This window comes from Schistocerca americana, chromosome 1 (assembly GCF_021461395.2).
Source record: "Schistocerca americana isolate TAMUIC-IGC-003095 chromosome 1, iqSchAmer2.1, whole genome shotgun sequence".
NCBI classification, from domain to species: Eukaryota; Metazoa; Arthropoda; class Insecta; order Orthoptera; family Acrididae; genus Schistocerca; species Schistocerca americana.
Window position 1 is genome coordinate 532,859,323 of NC_060119.1, and position 15,434 is coordinate 532,874,756.

At 39.0% G+C, this 15,434-nt stretch overlaps 1 protein-coding gene across 1 annotated transcript in view; it reads right to left on the reverse strand.

The window, feature by feature from the left end:
- Nucleotides 1-15,434, reverse strand: part of LOC124624621 (alpha-amylase-like) — a 126,723-nt gene that overhangs the window by 67,406 nt on the left and 43,883 nt on the right. The window contains exons 3-4 of the mRNA XM_047149118.1: nt 9,699-9,876; nt 2,315-2,430 (exon numbers count right to left, since the gene is read on the reverse strand). Of these exons, the coding sequence (XP_047005074.1) occupies nt 2,315-2,430; nt 9,699-9,876 (294 nt within the window). The remainder of the gene's footprint in view (nt 1-2,314; nt 2,431-9,698; nt 9,877-15,434) is intronic.

The window sequence follows — 15,434 nt, forward strand, 5'->3', positions numbered from 1 at the left end:
ACTCTGCCTAATTGTGCCATGTATGAACAGTTAGGCTCGAGGCACCTGGCAAAATTTGGCACACACCTCACTACAAACAACAAACAGGAAATCCCAGTTCTTGGATAGTGTAGTTTGCATGCCATTTACAAATCTCACACTAGGGCACTGAAGTTTACTGCATTGGGGAGACAGTGAAAATATTTTTGGCTTAGATTCATTTAACTAATAAATTTAACAGTTACTTTTCACATACAGCATACACCTGATTACTAAATATTACAGCTCTCAGACAGACAGGCACACAGTAATACATGACATTCTAACTCAAATATTTATTCAAGAACTCTATTCTTCTCTCCCATAACACCTGAGGAATTATTTATGATAACAAAAAGATTACCCAATAAATATTTAGCAGTTATTGATGAAATACCAGATATTATCATCAATGCAAGTGCAGTATTTATGACAGAACCATTAATAATTATTTTCAATTCATCATTCATGAGTGGCATATTCTTGGAAAATCTGAAAATGGCAAAAGTAACACCACTGTACAAGAAAGGAGACAAATATGATGCTGCAAACTTTAGGCCTGTATCAGTACTGTCAGGCTGATTCTTGAAAAACTGTTTCTTAGGAGACTAACAGCCTTCCTAAATAAAGAAATGATAATAAGAATTCACAACAAGGATTCAGAACTGGCAGATCAATCAGTCAGCTATTTTTACCTTCCTAGATAAAATTCTAATTGCAGTATACAATAAGCAACATATTTCTGGCATATTCCTTGATCTTAGTAGAACTTTCGATGTAACTGATCATGATATCATGTTGCAGAAGCTACGAATTTATGTAATATGATGCCTACCAGATAGGCGGATCCAGTCTTACCTGCATGATTGTCAACAGATCACTCAAATAAAATACAAAGATATAAAAATGCACAAAATTCTAATTTTTATAGTGATGCACAAAAATATCAGATATGGAGTTTCTCAAGCATCAGTCTTTGGGCCCATCGCCTACGAGAAAAATTAACTGAAGGAACAGCAGTAATTTTTGCAGACAACAAGTACTCTAATTAAGTCATGTGGTGAAGACAGCCTACAAAAGACAGCTGCAGATGTAATCCAACGGTTAACACAGTGGTTCAACACAAACAAGCTAATAATAAATTCTGGAAAAAAAATCAATTTTCACACTTCACAGAAACTGACTGGCAACAGCAATTTTTAACATTGACAAAAAACTGTCTCATCTGCAAATGTAAAAAAAAAAAAATTTAGGTTTGCATATCCAGGATAACCTTAACTTGGAGACACACATGAAGAATATAATTAAAAAGATAAATGCACTTACATATGATGTAAGAATCCCCTCACAGACTACAAGTCATATATCAGTGGTCACAATGTATTACAGCAGTATCTATTCATTACTGATCTATGGAATTATCTTTTTTTTTGGGGGGGGGGGGGGGGGGGGGGGAGGACTCCATATGTAGCAGAAAAACATTTAAATTAAAGAAGAAAGATTCTTGCTGAGACTCATATAGACCAAAGTTTAAGAGTCTCAGTATACTTCCCCGTCCTTGTTCATATACCTACAAAGTACTAATCTTCATAAAAGTAAGCATATTTACAGAATAAAATACCTTCAAGCATAATTATGATTTACACTCTTTTGATACTAAACAGAAGCATTACCTGCAGGTCAGTTCAGTAGGTACAAACATTTGTAGGGGAGGAGTGTATCATACTAGCATTATGATATATAGCTACATGCCATCCTTTCTGAAATAAATACAAAATTTACCTAAATTTAAAGTGAAACTAAAAGAGTACCCGCTTGGCCACAGCTTCTATTTTGTTTTTGAGTTTTTTTTTGGAGCACCAAGTACATCAAACCTGACTTATCCCATATCATTTGTATATACTATGTACTTAACCATGATTTACAGGATCAGTAAAGAAATAAAAACACAAATACAAATAAATTCACTTGTTCTGCAACAAAGTAAAAATATCACTTGCAAAGGCCGGCCGGTGTGGCCGTGCGGTTAAAGGCGCTTCAGTCTGGAACCGCGTGACCGCTACGGTCGCAGGTTCGAATCCTGCCTCGGGCATGGATGTGTGTGATGTCCTTAGGTTAGTTAGGTTTAATTAGTTCTAAGTTCTAGGTGACTGATGACCTCAGAAGTTAAGTCGCATAGTGCTCAGAGCCATTTGAACCAACCATTTATCACTTGCAAAGACAGGAAAAATCACCAGTAATTTAAGAAAACTTTCACTGGAAGGAATCTGTAACTTACAATCATCTGAAATTTTACCTGAAACCGGCTACTCCATCATCAATAAGTTTATTAAGAAAAGCCACAATCATCTGTCTAACATATGGTTGTCGATGGTCCAAATCATGCATTCCACTGAGACGACACATTCGAATCTGTTGGATGGAAATTTAGGACTTAGTATTATTTTGTATGTGTCTTGCAATTTCAGTTCCACATGAAGTGATAGCTGACAGAAAAATAAAATAAATATCCTGAAGGACAATAACAGAAGAAAGTCTGTTCAAAAAACAAATACCCTCATGAATGATCTGAGAGATATTTAAAAAATTCTGTTAACACATATGGGAAAAATTACACAATACTCTTAGGCAGTAGCTGTATTTGTCACAATACTGAATTCATCTAAGTAATATCAGTTTAATGTCCGCCCCTGGTAGCTGAGTGGTCAGTGCGACGGAATGGCATACCTATCGGCCCGGGTTTGATTCCCGGCTGGGTCGGAGATTTTCTCCACTCAGGGACTGAGTGTTGTGTTGTCCTTTTCATCACCATTTCATCCCCGTCGACACGCAAGTTGCCAAAGTGGCGTCAACTCAAAAGACTTCCACCAGGTGAACAGTCAACCCGACGGGAGGCCTTCACCACATGGCATTTACATTTTACGTATCAGCTTAATATTGTTAATGTATGAGGAAAGCACCAAAAATTTTAAGAGTGCCATGGTTCTAAAAACAAATGAAATTTATTTACATTTGATAACTACTTTCTAGTGTTTTACTTGCTGATTGCCATGTAGAGTGTTTGATTTGCTCTAATAGTTTCTCAATTATCAACAATTAAAGCTTTTGTGTGCAGAAAAAAATGAATTTCAGTAGAGGACATTTCTAGGCCATGATTTTCTTATGATTTTAAATGCTCATTGACCCCTAAACAATGTGAAGATCAGCCTATGAATGCATTTGGTGGAGAATCCTCATCTAAAGCAGCCATTTATAACTGGTACATTGAATTCAAAAAAGATTGGTTTTTGATTAATAATGAATTTCTTGAAGGACACCCTAGAACTGCTGCTACTGATGAAAATATTGTTGAGTTTTGAGCAATGCTAAAAGAATACCAATGTACATCTAATGAATTTATGTGGGAAACATTGGGCATTGGTATAAGCCAAATCCAAAATATTTTACATCTATAGTTATTCATGAGGAAACTTTATTGTTCATGGATTCCACTGATGGGCACAGAAAAACTGAAAAAATTGCAAGGGGACACTTGATGTTTGGTTTGGAATATCATTATGAATTATGAATTTTGGATTCATTGTTATGATCCTGAAAAGAAAAGTCAGTCAGCTCAGTGAGTCTTTTGAACAGAACTACAATGAATTTGCAGTGCTGGTAAGAAGATGGCTGCTCCTTTTTTATGTAAAATGGGCCGCATTGTTACTGTGGCATTACACAACAGATGTACCATTCAGTTGACTGGTATATAAAGATCTGTTTACCACAAATGATTGAAAAAGTTCATGAAAAAATACCTTTCCATCACAGTTACGCATCTTCACTTACAGCAAAACTAACAACTGAGTATCTGAATACCCTAAAGATCAGCACTATGGACCCTCCATTATATTGCCCTGACCTAGCAACTCATGATTTCTTTTTGTTTCTAAAAATTAAAGATTAGACACATGGAAGCACTATTTCATCTGATCAAGCAGAGGAACATTGTAAAATACCTGGTTTCTGAAGTGCATCAAGAAGGATGGCATCATTACTTTAAGGACTGGTTTCATCAAAAGCAAACATGTACTGATATTAAAGGAGAATATTTTGAAAAAACAATAAAATAATGTTAATTTTTAACTAATCTTTGTCTGAGTTTCTAAAAATTTCTGGTATCATTCTCATATATATTATGGTGGTCTGACAAACCTTTTAAATTTTTATTGCCCCTACTTGGTTGGTAACCTTGAATTTTCTGAGGATCATATAAAGAATTTCAACAATGTACAGTGAACAGTTCATTGATTAGAGCCATCTTAATTGATCAGTGCGTCAACTGTGACTGAAGACAGATAAAATTGAGTTTCATGCTATTATTAAGCATTTTTATTTGAAGGATTGGACTGCCACATATATCAAACCAGAACTGGATGAAGTTGACTTGGGCTCTGCACCATCAGTGGAGACCATTTACCTCCTGGATTAATGAATCTAAACTTGTATGGACAAGCATCCAACTGAGGTCACCTCAAAGGAACCTATTGACAAAATCCTTTATATGGTAATTTGAGAACACCAAATAAAAATTCATGACTGCTGAACTTCAGCATATCAACTGAATGAGTGCTATCCTGCATGGAGAACTGGCCATGAAGATGCTGTCAACCAAGACCACATCTCACTCAACATTTCAACACGATGTCTGGTGATGTTTAATCACAATCAACAGGACTTTTGTGCTGATTTGTGACTTCTGATAAAACCTGGATCTATCATGGTACACTAGAGTCAAAACTGCACCCAAAACAATGGACGAGGGTTGATGAAAGTGCAATGAAGAAAGTAAAGACCATTTTGTCAGCTGATTAGGAGATGGCCACTGTTTTCATTGATTCCCAAGGAATAATCCTCACAAATTACTTGCAAACACCATAACTGGACCCTATTATGCATCATTCTTGGACCATTAGAAACTTTTGTTGACTGGGAAAAGACCAAGGTTGGCATGCAAAACAGTGCTTTTTCACCAGGTTAATACACCATCCCACACATCAGTGATAACAACGGTGAAAGTGCATGAAATGGGATTTGAAGTGGTTCAACGTCCACCCTGTCATCGAGGTTAGCCACACATGAGTTCTTTCTGTTCCCTAACTTGAAAGTTCAGCTTGCAGGGAACAAATTTTCATCAAATGAGGAAGGCATACTGTCACTCAATGAGTATTTTTCAGAGTTTGACAGAGATGACAAAGCCAGAGGATCACTGTACCAAGTATATATCCTTCAAAGGAGATTACATCAAGAAGAAAGATGAGTTATTTATGAAACAAACACTTTTTCAGAAGCTTTTCACCAGACTTATCAAACCATCCTCATACACCACACTATACAATGTTCTATTCCCATTTGTAATGTTTCTGCATATCACTGGTTTCTAATTGCATTATTTTTATTACTTTTGGTGGTTTTCAGGTACTGTACTGACATATTTCAAAATGTACCTGATGCCTTACAATTTATCAATGAAATGTATAACTTATTCAGTTCCATTTAAATTATGTGAATGATAATAGTCATTAAAAGTATCTCAAACATAATATTCATATGCACAGCTCACTACATACGGGGTGATTATAATTAAAGTTAAACTTTCAAACCACTATAGAAATAACACCGCAGGTCAGAATGATGTCAACTTGCAAAGGAATATTATCAGAGAAAGGTGAAAAGTATGGCAGAAGAAAAATAAATAGTTACAAAATGTTTCAATAGAGGGCACTGTACGCATAATATAATAGTTGTCAACTACAAATGACAAATGAATCACACAACAATGCCTAAGGTGTATGTCTGACACTAAACAAACTGTACTACTCAGTGTGAATGGGTGTACAGGTGTGACACTGTTGGTTATGTAAACCCAACCACCATGGCAAGGTCATATCACATCGAATGGGAAAAACCGGTTTTTAATTGTCCTGAGGCCAAAAACCACATAAAAAACATCAATCAAAACCAGATGGGATTATTAATTTCTGTGTGACTGGCACAAAGCATGTTCAATATGCAGTCCACCATTTCTTGTAACAAGTTGAAATCGAGAAACAGCATGTTCCACAACTGATCAAAGTGTTTCTGGGGTCATGTCCAGAATGTGTTGTGCAATGCATGCCTTAAATGCAGCTAAGTTTGCAATTGGAATGTTGAACACAACATCTTTCAGATAGCCCAACAGCCAAAAGTCACACAGATTAAGGTCAGGTGAAAACACAGGACAGCCAGGTTGTAGGGAAATGGCGGCTGATAATTCTAGCATTTCCGAAATGGCGCTTCAGCAGCTGCTCAACTGGATTTGAAATGTGGGGAGGAGCGCCATCTTGCATAAAAATGATCCCTTCCACACATCCACACTGTTGGAGAGCTGGAATGGCGTGGTTGAACAAAAGACACTCATAGTGCTTACCAGTGATGGTACAGCTAACAGGACTGGAAGCAGCTCTCTCTTCGAAAAAATACGGCAATGTGATAAACGATGCCATAAACCTGCACCACACAGTGTACTTTTGAGCACGAAGTGGTACTGGTTGATTTGTGTGTGGATTTTCCATTGCCCATATTCAAAAGTTCTGTGTATTGACATATCCTGTCAGATGGAAGTGGGCTTCATCTTTCCACGAAATCTTCTGCAGCCAACCATTGTCAACTTCCATGTGAGCAAGAAATTCTAAAGCAAAGGTCTCTCTTGCTGGCAGGTCACCAGGAATAAACTCATGCCCATGGGTAATTTTGAATGGATAGCAAAGAAGGATGTTTTGTAGGATTTTACGCACCACGCTCACAGATATGTCCAATGTTCAGGCAATTTTCCATGAACTACACATTTGCACTCCACCATTCATCCCCTCCTGTATTGCTGTGGCTACTGCTTCCACTGATATTGAATCAATTTGTTTCCTCCCTCTACCAGGTTGCACACCAAAAGAACCTGTCTTTTCGAATTTCTGAATTGTTTTCTCCAGACCCATGGCAGTCATCAGACCAATGCCTTTTTTCAAACCCTTCAGTGTCTGGAACTTCTGCAAAGCAATGTGTGCACAGTCATCATTCTTGTAATATAGCTTTGCAAGCAAAGCGTGATCCTGCATTGAGACAGTCTTGGTGAATGTCGCAGACACGAAAGGAGAAAAAGCTGTGTACCTGGTGTGTTTATACCAACTTCAATGAGTCATACGCATGACAGGTGTTTTCATTTACATATTTTGACACATACAGTGCCATCTACTGATCGATTTTCACACTATTTTTTTTTCTTTTCCCATACATTTTCTGGCTTCTCCATTAATATTCCATTGACATAATTCTGACCAGTGGTGTTGTTTCTACAGGGTTTTTAAAGTTTAACTTTAATTATAATCACCCTGTACGTCTCAAAATTTGCTTCTGAATACCCATAAACATGATTTTTTTTACAGTTTACCAATCACAATTTATTTTCTAAAATGACTGTAGGGTGAACAATTGCACCATCCACCGTTTTCTATACCTTCACAGTAAGATTCATCTCACCATGTTTGCACAGTTTTTGCTGCTCCCAGTAAAAAATAAAAAGAAAAACATTATCAGTAACTCTGGTAATGGTAAGTCCTCGGTAGAGTATTAATAACTTAAGGTGTAAAAGGCAACAATCCACCAAGTTGTTGTTGACACACAAATAAACAAAAATAACAACATTTCTAGCTTTCAGGTGATTCCTTATTCAGAGCTACAGAGTGTACATACTCTCACATGGTGACATTGTCCTGGCTTATTACAGTGTGTTAATAACACAGTAACTCAACTGAGCTGAGTAGTTGTCAGGCGGAGTGAAGAAGGGGGGGGGGGGGGGGATGAGTGGACATAAATGAGGTGGGGAGCAGGAAGCAGGAGGAAGGTAAGCTAACAGCTGGGAGGTAGAAGCAGCATCTTCAGCTGCTTTATACACCATTAATTGCTATTTATCCAATACCACAATATTCACTTCTTTGATCTTTTCATCTGTAGTTGCTATTTGTAATGCCTTTCAAGTGGATCATGTTTGAGGGAAGTTTGACAACACTTGAAATCTATCATCATCTTGTTAAAAATAAGGGAGCAGACTCATTATAAACTATCATCAATATTGGCTAATTTTCTTTGGGGATAAACCATCTAAATAAATAATTTTTTGATTACAGGTACTCCAGTTTACCCACAGTCTAGGACCAGTGCCTGGAAACAGTAGCCATATGTGCATTAGTTGAGCTTGTGTGAATGTGTTTGTGTATTCTGTTTCAGAAGAAGGACTTAGTCTGAAAACTTAAACATTTTAGCACTCCTTTTTGTGGTGCCTCTCTGCAGCTCAAGCCTCCTCTATGTGTGAGCAGCAATCTGTTCTTTCCATGTTTCTGTTGTTAAAACCTAGAATTCCCATTATTTTAAAAATGAAAGATGGACAGTTGGCAGTAGCTAAAAGAGGTTGAGATAGCCATTTCCCATCACAGTTGGGTATCCAAAGACTCCAACCAGTTGACTCCTGCAGGTGTTGAATCTGCAAAGTCTTTCCAGGTACCCATGAATCTTCTTTATGAGCAGTCGTACAACATATGACCCTGTGTTTGTTCCAAAGTACCACAGTGACATTGGTCATTCCCCATTTATGTACTGTTGCTTTGAGTATGATGTTGCCATTTCTGACAGAGTTAAAGGAATTCTATATTTTTTTGGTTGGTTTCCTCCCAGATATTGGACAGTCAGATCCATTTTACCTATCTTCTAATGACTATGGAAGGACATCCACCAATTTCTCCATTCTTCTCTTCAAGGGCCCCACACCTAAGGCAAGAGAGGGCTGTGCACCTCCCCTCCCCCCCTCCAGGTGTCAGGGAAAGGGAAAAATATAGTGTAATCAGATGTTTATCTTTTAAGAAAATGATTTAAAATTCAGTATTATGCAAGTTTTTGACAGGGTCAGAACTGGAGCTTTTTTTATGGCTACTTACAAGTTACCATTTGTCTTCCAGAGTATTAAAAATACTCCATATTCTCAGGTCTACACTCCCCCCTCCCCCCTGCAAACTATCATACAGGCACCCTTTCTTCTCTTATATCATAGCTTTCATGGGCGAGTTGACCATTGTTTATCCACATTGGTTCTCTAGATTTTAGTGGACTGCAAAGTAAATTGTTCAATTTTTCATGAATTGGTAAGGAGCTGGATGCTTTTGGTTTTGTCCATTTATTCTTTGGATATTACTGTTACAATTACCCCTCTATTACAGGTAAAGCGATTGTAAGCATTTCTCTCTGTATGAAATCAAGAAGAATCATTCCCCATTGGTCACAGAAATGGCACTATATCATATATTTTTTTATCTAGGTGTTTGTTGAGGAGTAATGTGTGCTAACTTCACCTGTGGAATGCTTTTTTACAAAATTTCTTAAAGAAGTTGTGTATCTTTTAATCAGGTGGGTAAACTAGAGTACCTTGTAATGACAAAATCCTTTACTTTGGATGCTTTATCTCCAAAGAAAATTAATGAATGTTGATGACCTGAATTGGGGCCCAGTGGCATCAATTTAATGTATGTACTTGTAAACTATAATTCTGTAAGTCATTCACTAAATAAATAAACTGGAATATTCAATCCATATTTTCTTATAATATCAAATATACTTACAGGCTTAGCATTTTCTCCATAGTCTGCCAAGGTCATGTTACATGGTTCATGAAAATTACTTGTGTCATACGGCACAGCAGGATACTTTCGAGCTTCTGTGTCAGCAAATGAACCTCCAGATCCTGTTATGTTTCCCCACACTGCAGTCATGTGATTCAGAACTGCATCAACGTAAATACTGCACTTGAAAAAAGAACATTGTGTAAGATTAATCCTTATTGTTTTTTTCAAAATCAATTATCTCTTCATAATTGGAAGAAACAGAATATTAATTATATGCACAATAAGACAGATGGGTAGATAGTCCCACACTCAGGGGATGTGAGTAGGGGGAGCAGAGTGTTGTGTGGATGACAGTGATGAGTGCTTGTTTATTGTGGTGCAGGGTTCGTGTTGTTATCGATGAAGGAAAGGAAAAAGTTGAAACCCAGTATTGGCATATAGCCTTCTCTCCTCATAAAGCCCCAAGGGGCCTGCCAAGCTTAATGCCCAATCCAACGGATAGACCAGCATCAGCAGTGTCACAACCCTCACTTCCTAAGACATTACAAACAGATTTGCAAATTAACCCAGGACCCTTGCGCAAAGACTGGTGATCAGAAACTTACACTGCCAACTCTCTTTTCCTTGCTGGCCAAATGTTGGCAAAGAAAATTTAATCCACTACTATAATTCAAAGTGGCTTAGTTGTTTTTCTGTGAATACATCCGTAGTGCTAAGCACATAGTCCAACAACTATCATAATACACTGGTGTGAAAAACTTAGGTAAAAAGTAGCTTTCACATGATGTGTCACAGCCAAGTAACATATTTTGATGAAACTTAGACCATACATAGAAAGAAGTGCTACAGTATAGTACAGAAGGTAACTGAATGAAATGCATAATGAGGTGAACGTAAATGCTAAACTGATGTTCAGCGCTTTCTTTTTCCAACCCCTTCAGTTCATCTGAGTTATTCTGTGAAAGCTCTAACTGCATTTACTAATGTACATGTCTTGATTAGTTGTAAGCAAGTACCACACTGGTCACAAGAATAGTACTCTTACAGGTGCAAAACATACCATGACTATTTATCTGAGATCCACAATGTTTCAGCAAACTGATTTAATAGAAAACTGCACTTCTCATGAGAAATCAGCATCATGGAATATTGTTACTAGAATGTAATTGTACATTAACATGATTCAGTGGATTATATGTGCAACTGTCCTCTCCACTGAATCTACATGATTATTAATGCACATGTGAACATGCACCATTTTTTGGAATTCATGCTTTAAGTTTCACTGCTGTGATGCCCTTGTAAGCATTGGTGCTATGAGCAACATGTAATTTAACGTGTATCTCATGACAAAAATGTCTACTCTGAGAAAGTAAGCTAAAGTACTTTGACAGATTCTTAGTGCACATTCTACTCTTGCAGACAATTTTCAAGATCTTCAGTAATCTTTTCATTATTGAGAAACGTTATGTGTTAAACATGAAAATGATATTATTTGCTGGCATGGCAATCAACAGTGTCTGCCAACAATATTTAACATGAAACTGTGGCAGTAAACTGCAAGAACTTGGTACCTGTATCCCTAAACACAAATCCATCATAGTCTCTTACCACAAGTTATGAGCCCTCAACTGACTGTTTTACATTAGTATTGTGGCGTACTTGGCCTGAGACTTCCAGCTGTCACTTATGCTGTTATCAAATACTGAGAACAACTTGCACAGTTTATAGCCACACATTTTTCTTCATTAATGCCTCACATTTGTACCAGTTTTTTTCAAAATTTCCAAGAATTCTGATACATTATTATTGAGAATTGGGACTTCAATAAGCAGCTGGAGGAATAATGCAGAACTTCAAGTAATGTTATTAAGAAGGGAAAGAGAAGCTATTAAAATCATAGTTATCAGTTACCAATGGATTCAGAACAAAGTGCCACTGTTTGAAGGACTCCTAATCACATAGCTCTAGAAATATAAAACTAACTAAAAACCAAAATTGCAGCACTGAGATTTTTTTGGATAAATATGAGCACATATCGAAAGGATATGGGGGAAGTGGGGTAGTGTATTTTTCCAGTAGACAAGAAACACAAGTCCATCAACATAGGAACTGACACTGCAAGACTGCTTTTTCATGAATCAATATCAAGGGTGAGCATAAACTTGTACTTGAATCCTGCTATTGGCCTTCAGAGTCAACAAAGATATAATGAAAGACTTAGTTCACTAGTGAGTATGTTTCCTCGTCATACTCTCACCAACGCAGAAAACTTTGATCATCCCACAGTTAATGCACAAAATTACAAATTTGTAAGTGCTGCCATGACAAGACACCCTACAGAACAATTCCAAGTGATTTCTCTGAAAATTACTTGGAACACATAGTTTAGAAGACCAGTCATGATATAAAAATAGTAAATGTAATGGTAACAATGTAGACCTGATCTCTTTGGAAATGTCTACATTGTAATTGGCAGCAGTGATCATGAAGCAGTTCTAGCAGCAATGATTATACAAATTACAAAGGTTGCTAATACAAGAGCGAAATTTTATAGGTTCTGTGAACAAAACCAAATCACAAGAAATGTGGTATCTTAAACTACAATATCAATGAGTCACAACTGGAATCAGTCAACTCATACAAAAACATAGGTGCAACGATTCATGAAGATATGAATGATTATATAAAAAAAGACAGTCTGGAAGTCTGGTCATGTTATAAAAATACTACATGTAATGGAAACAAAGTAGACGTGACCTCTCTGAAGACATCTACATTGAATATGGCATCAGTGACCATGAAGCTACTGTAGCAACAATGATTATACAAATTACAAAGGAAACTAGTACAAGTAGAAAGATTTATATGTTCGTTGAACAAAACCAGATCTTGAAAAATGTAGTATGTTAGTCTAAAGCAACAGTAAGCCACAACTGGAATCAGTCAACTCAAACAAATACATAGATGTAACAGTTTGCGCATATACGAATGATCACATGGGTGTAATTGTATGTAAAACAGGTGGCAAACTTTTTCTCAATGACATAATACTGGCAAAAAAAGCCAGCCTACAAAGGATGTCTCTTGAAAAACACTTGTGCAACTCATTTTAGAATGCTGCTCATGTGTGTAGAACTGAGATCAAACTGAACATACGCAAAGGATTGTACAAATGGTCACAGGCTTGTCTGGTTCATGGGAGACCATCACAGAAATCCTGAAACACCTGAACTGGTAGATACTTCAAGATATACATCAATTGTTTCACAAAAGCCTGCTTACAAAGTTCCAAGATCAGGTTGAGAGTGTCAGTCTGAAACCAGGTCACCTCCTCTTCTATTAATTCATCTTTTAATGCTGATACACTCATTTTGGAACTAATTAACTCCTGTGATTCTTGAGTTTCTCCCGGCGTATTTGATAATCAAAATATCCACAGGTGTACTGCCGGTTTACAGTGTCCAACGGGCACAATATTTCGGCGATCATACATGTCGCCATCATCAGGTGAACTGACGGACTGAGCTCCTGTGAACGTGCCGGCGCGGAGATCCGTACGCTATGGCTGCTCAGGGGGAACTGGGTTCGGTCGCGGCGGCGGCCGATTTAATTACCCTCCGCCCGCGGCGCGCTCACTCCGCCGTCCGCGCCCCGCGCCACGGTCGCGCGGTGGAACAGATTGTGACGGCGTCTGAGATGACGTCGGTGTGATGGCTCTGTCCGCCGTGGTCGTCACAACTATACGTTTGCTCGATTTACTCTTAATTAACCCAATCAGCCTTGCTAAGATTATAGCCACTGTCACGGTTTATGAGGTCGTCATTGGTGCGAATTTCGATAGCCTCTCTTACAACGCTGTCCCAGTAGCTCGACGTCTGTACCAGAATCCTCGTGTGTTCATACTCCATAGCGTGATTTCCCGACAAGCAATGTTCAGCGACCGCCGACTTGCTCGGATACATCAGTCGAGTGTGCCTCTGATGATCACGGCATCGATCCTCGACGGTACGCATCGTCTGACCAATATACGACTTGCCACATTGACACGGAATCTGGTACACGCCGGCCTTTCTCAAACCGAGGTCATCTTTGGCGCTCCTCACCAGTGCACGAGTTTTATTCGGAGGACGAAACACAGTTCCGACCCGGTGTTTCTTCAAAATGCGGGCGATTTTCCCCGAGAGTGCGCCTGTATATGGAATAAACGCAGTGCCTATCTCCTCCCTCGTTATTTCATCCATCTCCACACGTTCTGCTGTAGTGGTTGGGCGGAGAGCACGTTGAATCTGCCACTCTGAGTACCCATTTTTTCGAAATACGGTTCTCAGATGTTCCAATTCCTGGGATAGACTCTCTGCGTCAGAGATAGTGCGCGCCCTATGTACTAGAGTTTTAAGTACCCCATTCCTCTGTGAAGGGTGGTGGCAGCTGTTTGCGTGCAAATACAGATCAGTGTGCGTTGTCTTCCGATACACCCCATGACCTAGGGTGCCGTCAGCCCTTCTCTTGACCAAGACGTCAAGGAAAGGTAATTTACCCTCCGTTTCAGTCTCCATAGTGAATTTGATGTTGGCGTGTATGGAGTTTAGATGTGTAAGGAAGTCAACGAGCTTATCCATACCATGTGGCTAGATGACGAACGTGTCGTCCACGTAACGGAAAAAGCAAGTAGGTTTCCATTCGGATGACGACAGGGCTTACTCCTCGAAGTTCTCCATGTACAAATTCGCTACCACCGGTGAGAGTGGGCTACCCATGGCGACTCCCTCCGTCTATTCGTAGTATTCTCCATTAAAAAGAAAATACGTGGAAGTCAAGACATGCCTAAAAAGTTCAGTGGTCTTCTCGTCAAACTTCTGACTAATCAATTCTAGTGACTCTCGCAGGTGTTCTCTCGTGAACAAGGAAACGACGTCAAAACTCACCATGATATCTGACTCATCCAACCTGAAGCTATCAAGGCGTTTAACAAAATCCACGGAATTACGGATGTGATGAGGGCATTTACCCACATAAGGACTTAATATTCCCGTCAGGTATTTGGCCCACAAATATGTAGGTGCCCTGATGTTGCTGACAATGGGGCGAAATGGTACCCCCTCTTTGTGAACCTTCGGGAGTCCATATAGTCTAGGCGGTACCGGACCTTGGGGTAACAATTTCTTAGCGTCACCCTCCGGTAAATCTGCGTCCTTGAGAAGCGACCTCGTCTTGTTCTCCACCTTCTTTGTAGGATCAACGCTGGTCTTCCGGTAGGAATCGTCATTTAGCAGGCTCTGCATCTTATTGTAGTCCTTATGGGAGACCACAACTGTAGCATTGCCTTTGTCAGCCGGTAAGACAACAATTTCAGAGCGCTCCCTCAGATCGCGAATGGCCGCCCTCTCTTTACTGGTGATATTTGACTTCATCGGCTTGGATTTCGTCAACGCACGACAAGTTTCAAGACGTATTTCCTCAGCTGATTCAGGCGGAAGTCGAGCTGCAACCTGTTCAACAGCACTAAATTTCTGCGACCGGAGTGAACTTGGGGGTGGGAGCGAAGTTGAGACCTTTCTGCAAAACCGAGACCGTATCATCACTCAACACCATGCCACTCAAATTGATGACAGTCTTGCACGGAACCTGCAGAGATGGTTTGTCAAGGAGACGTGAGAACTTAGCTGTTTGACGTCCCGTTGCCTTCTTATGGGCGGAATCAGCTGCAACCCAGGTGACACCATCAATCCA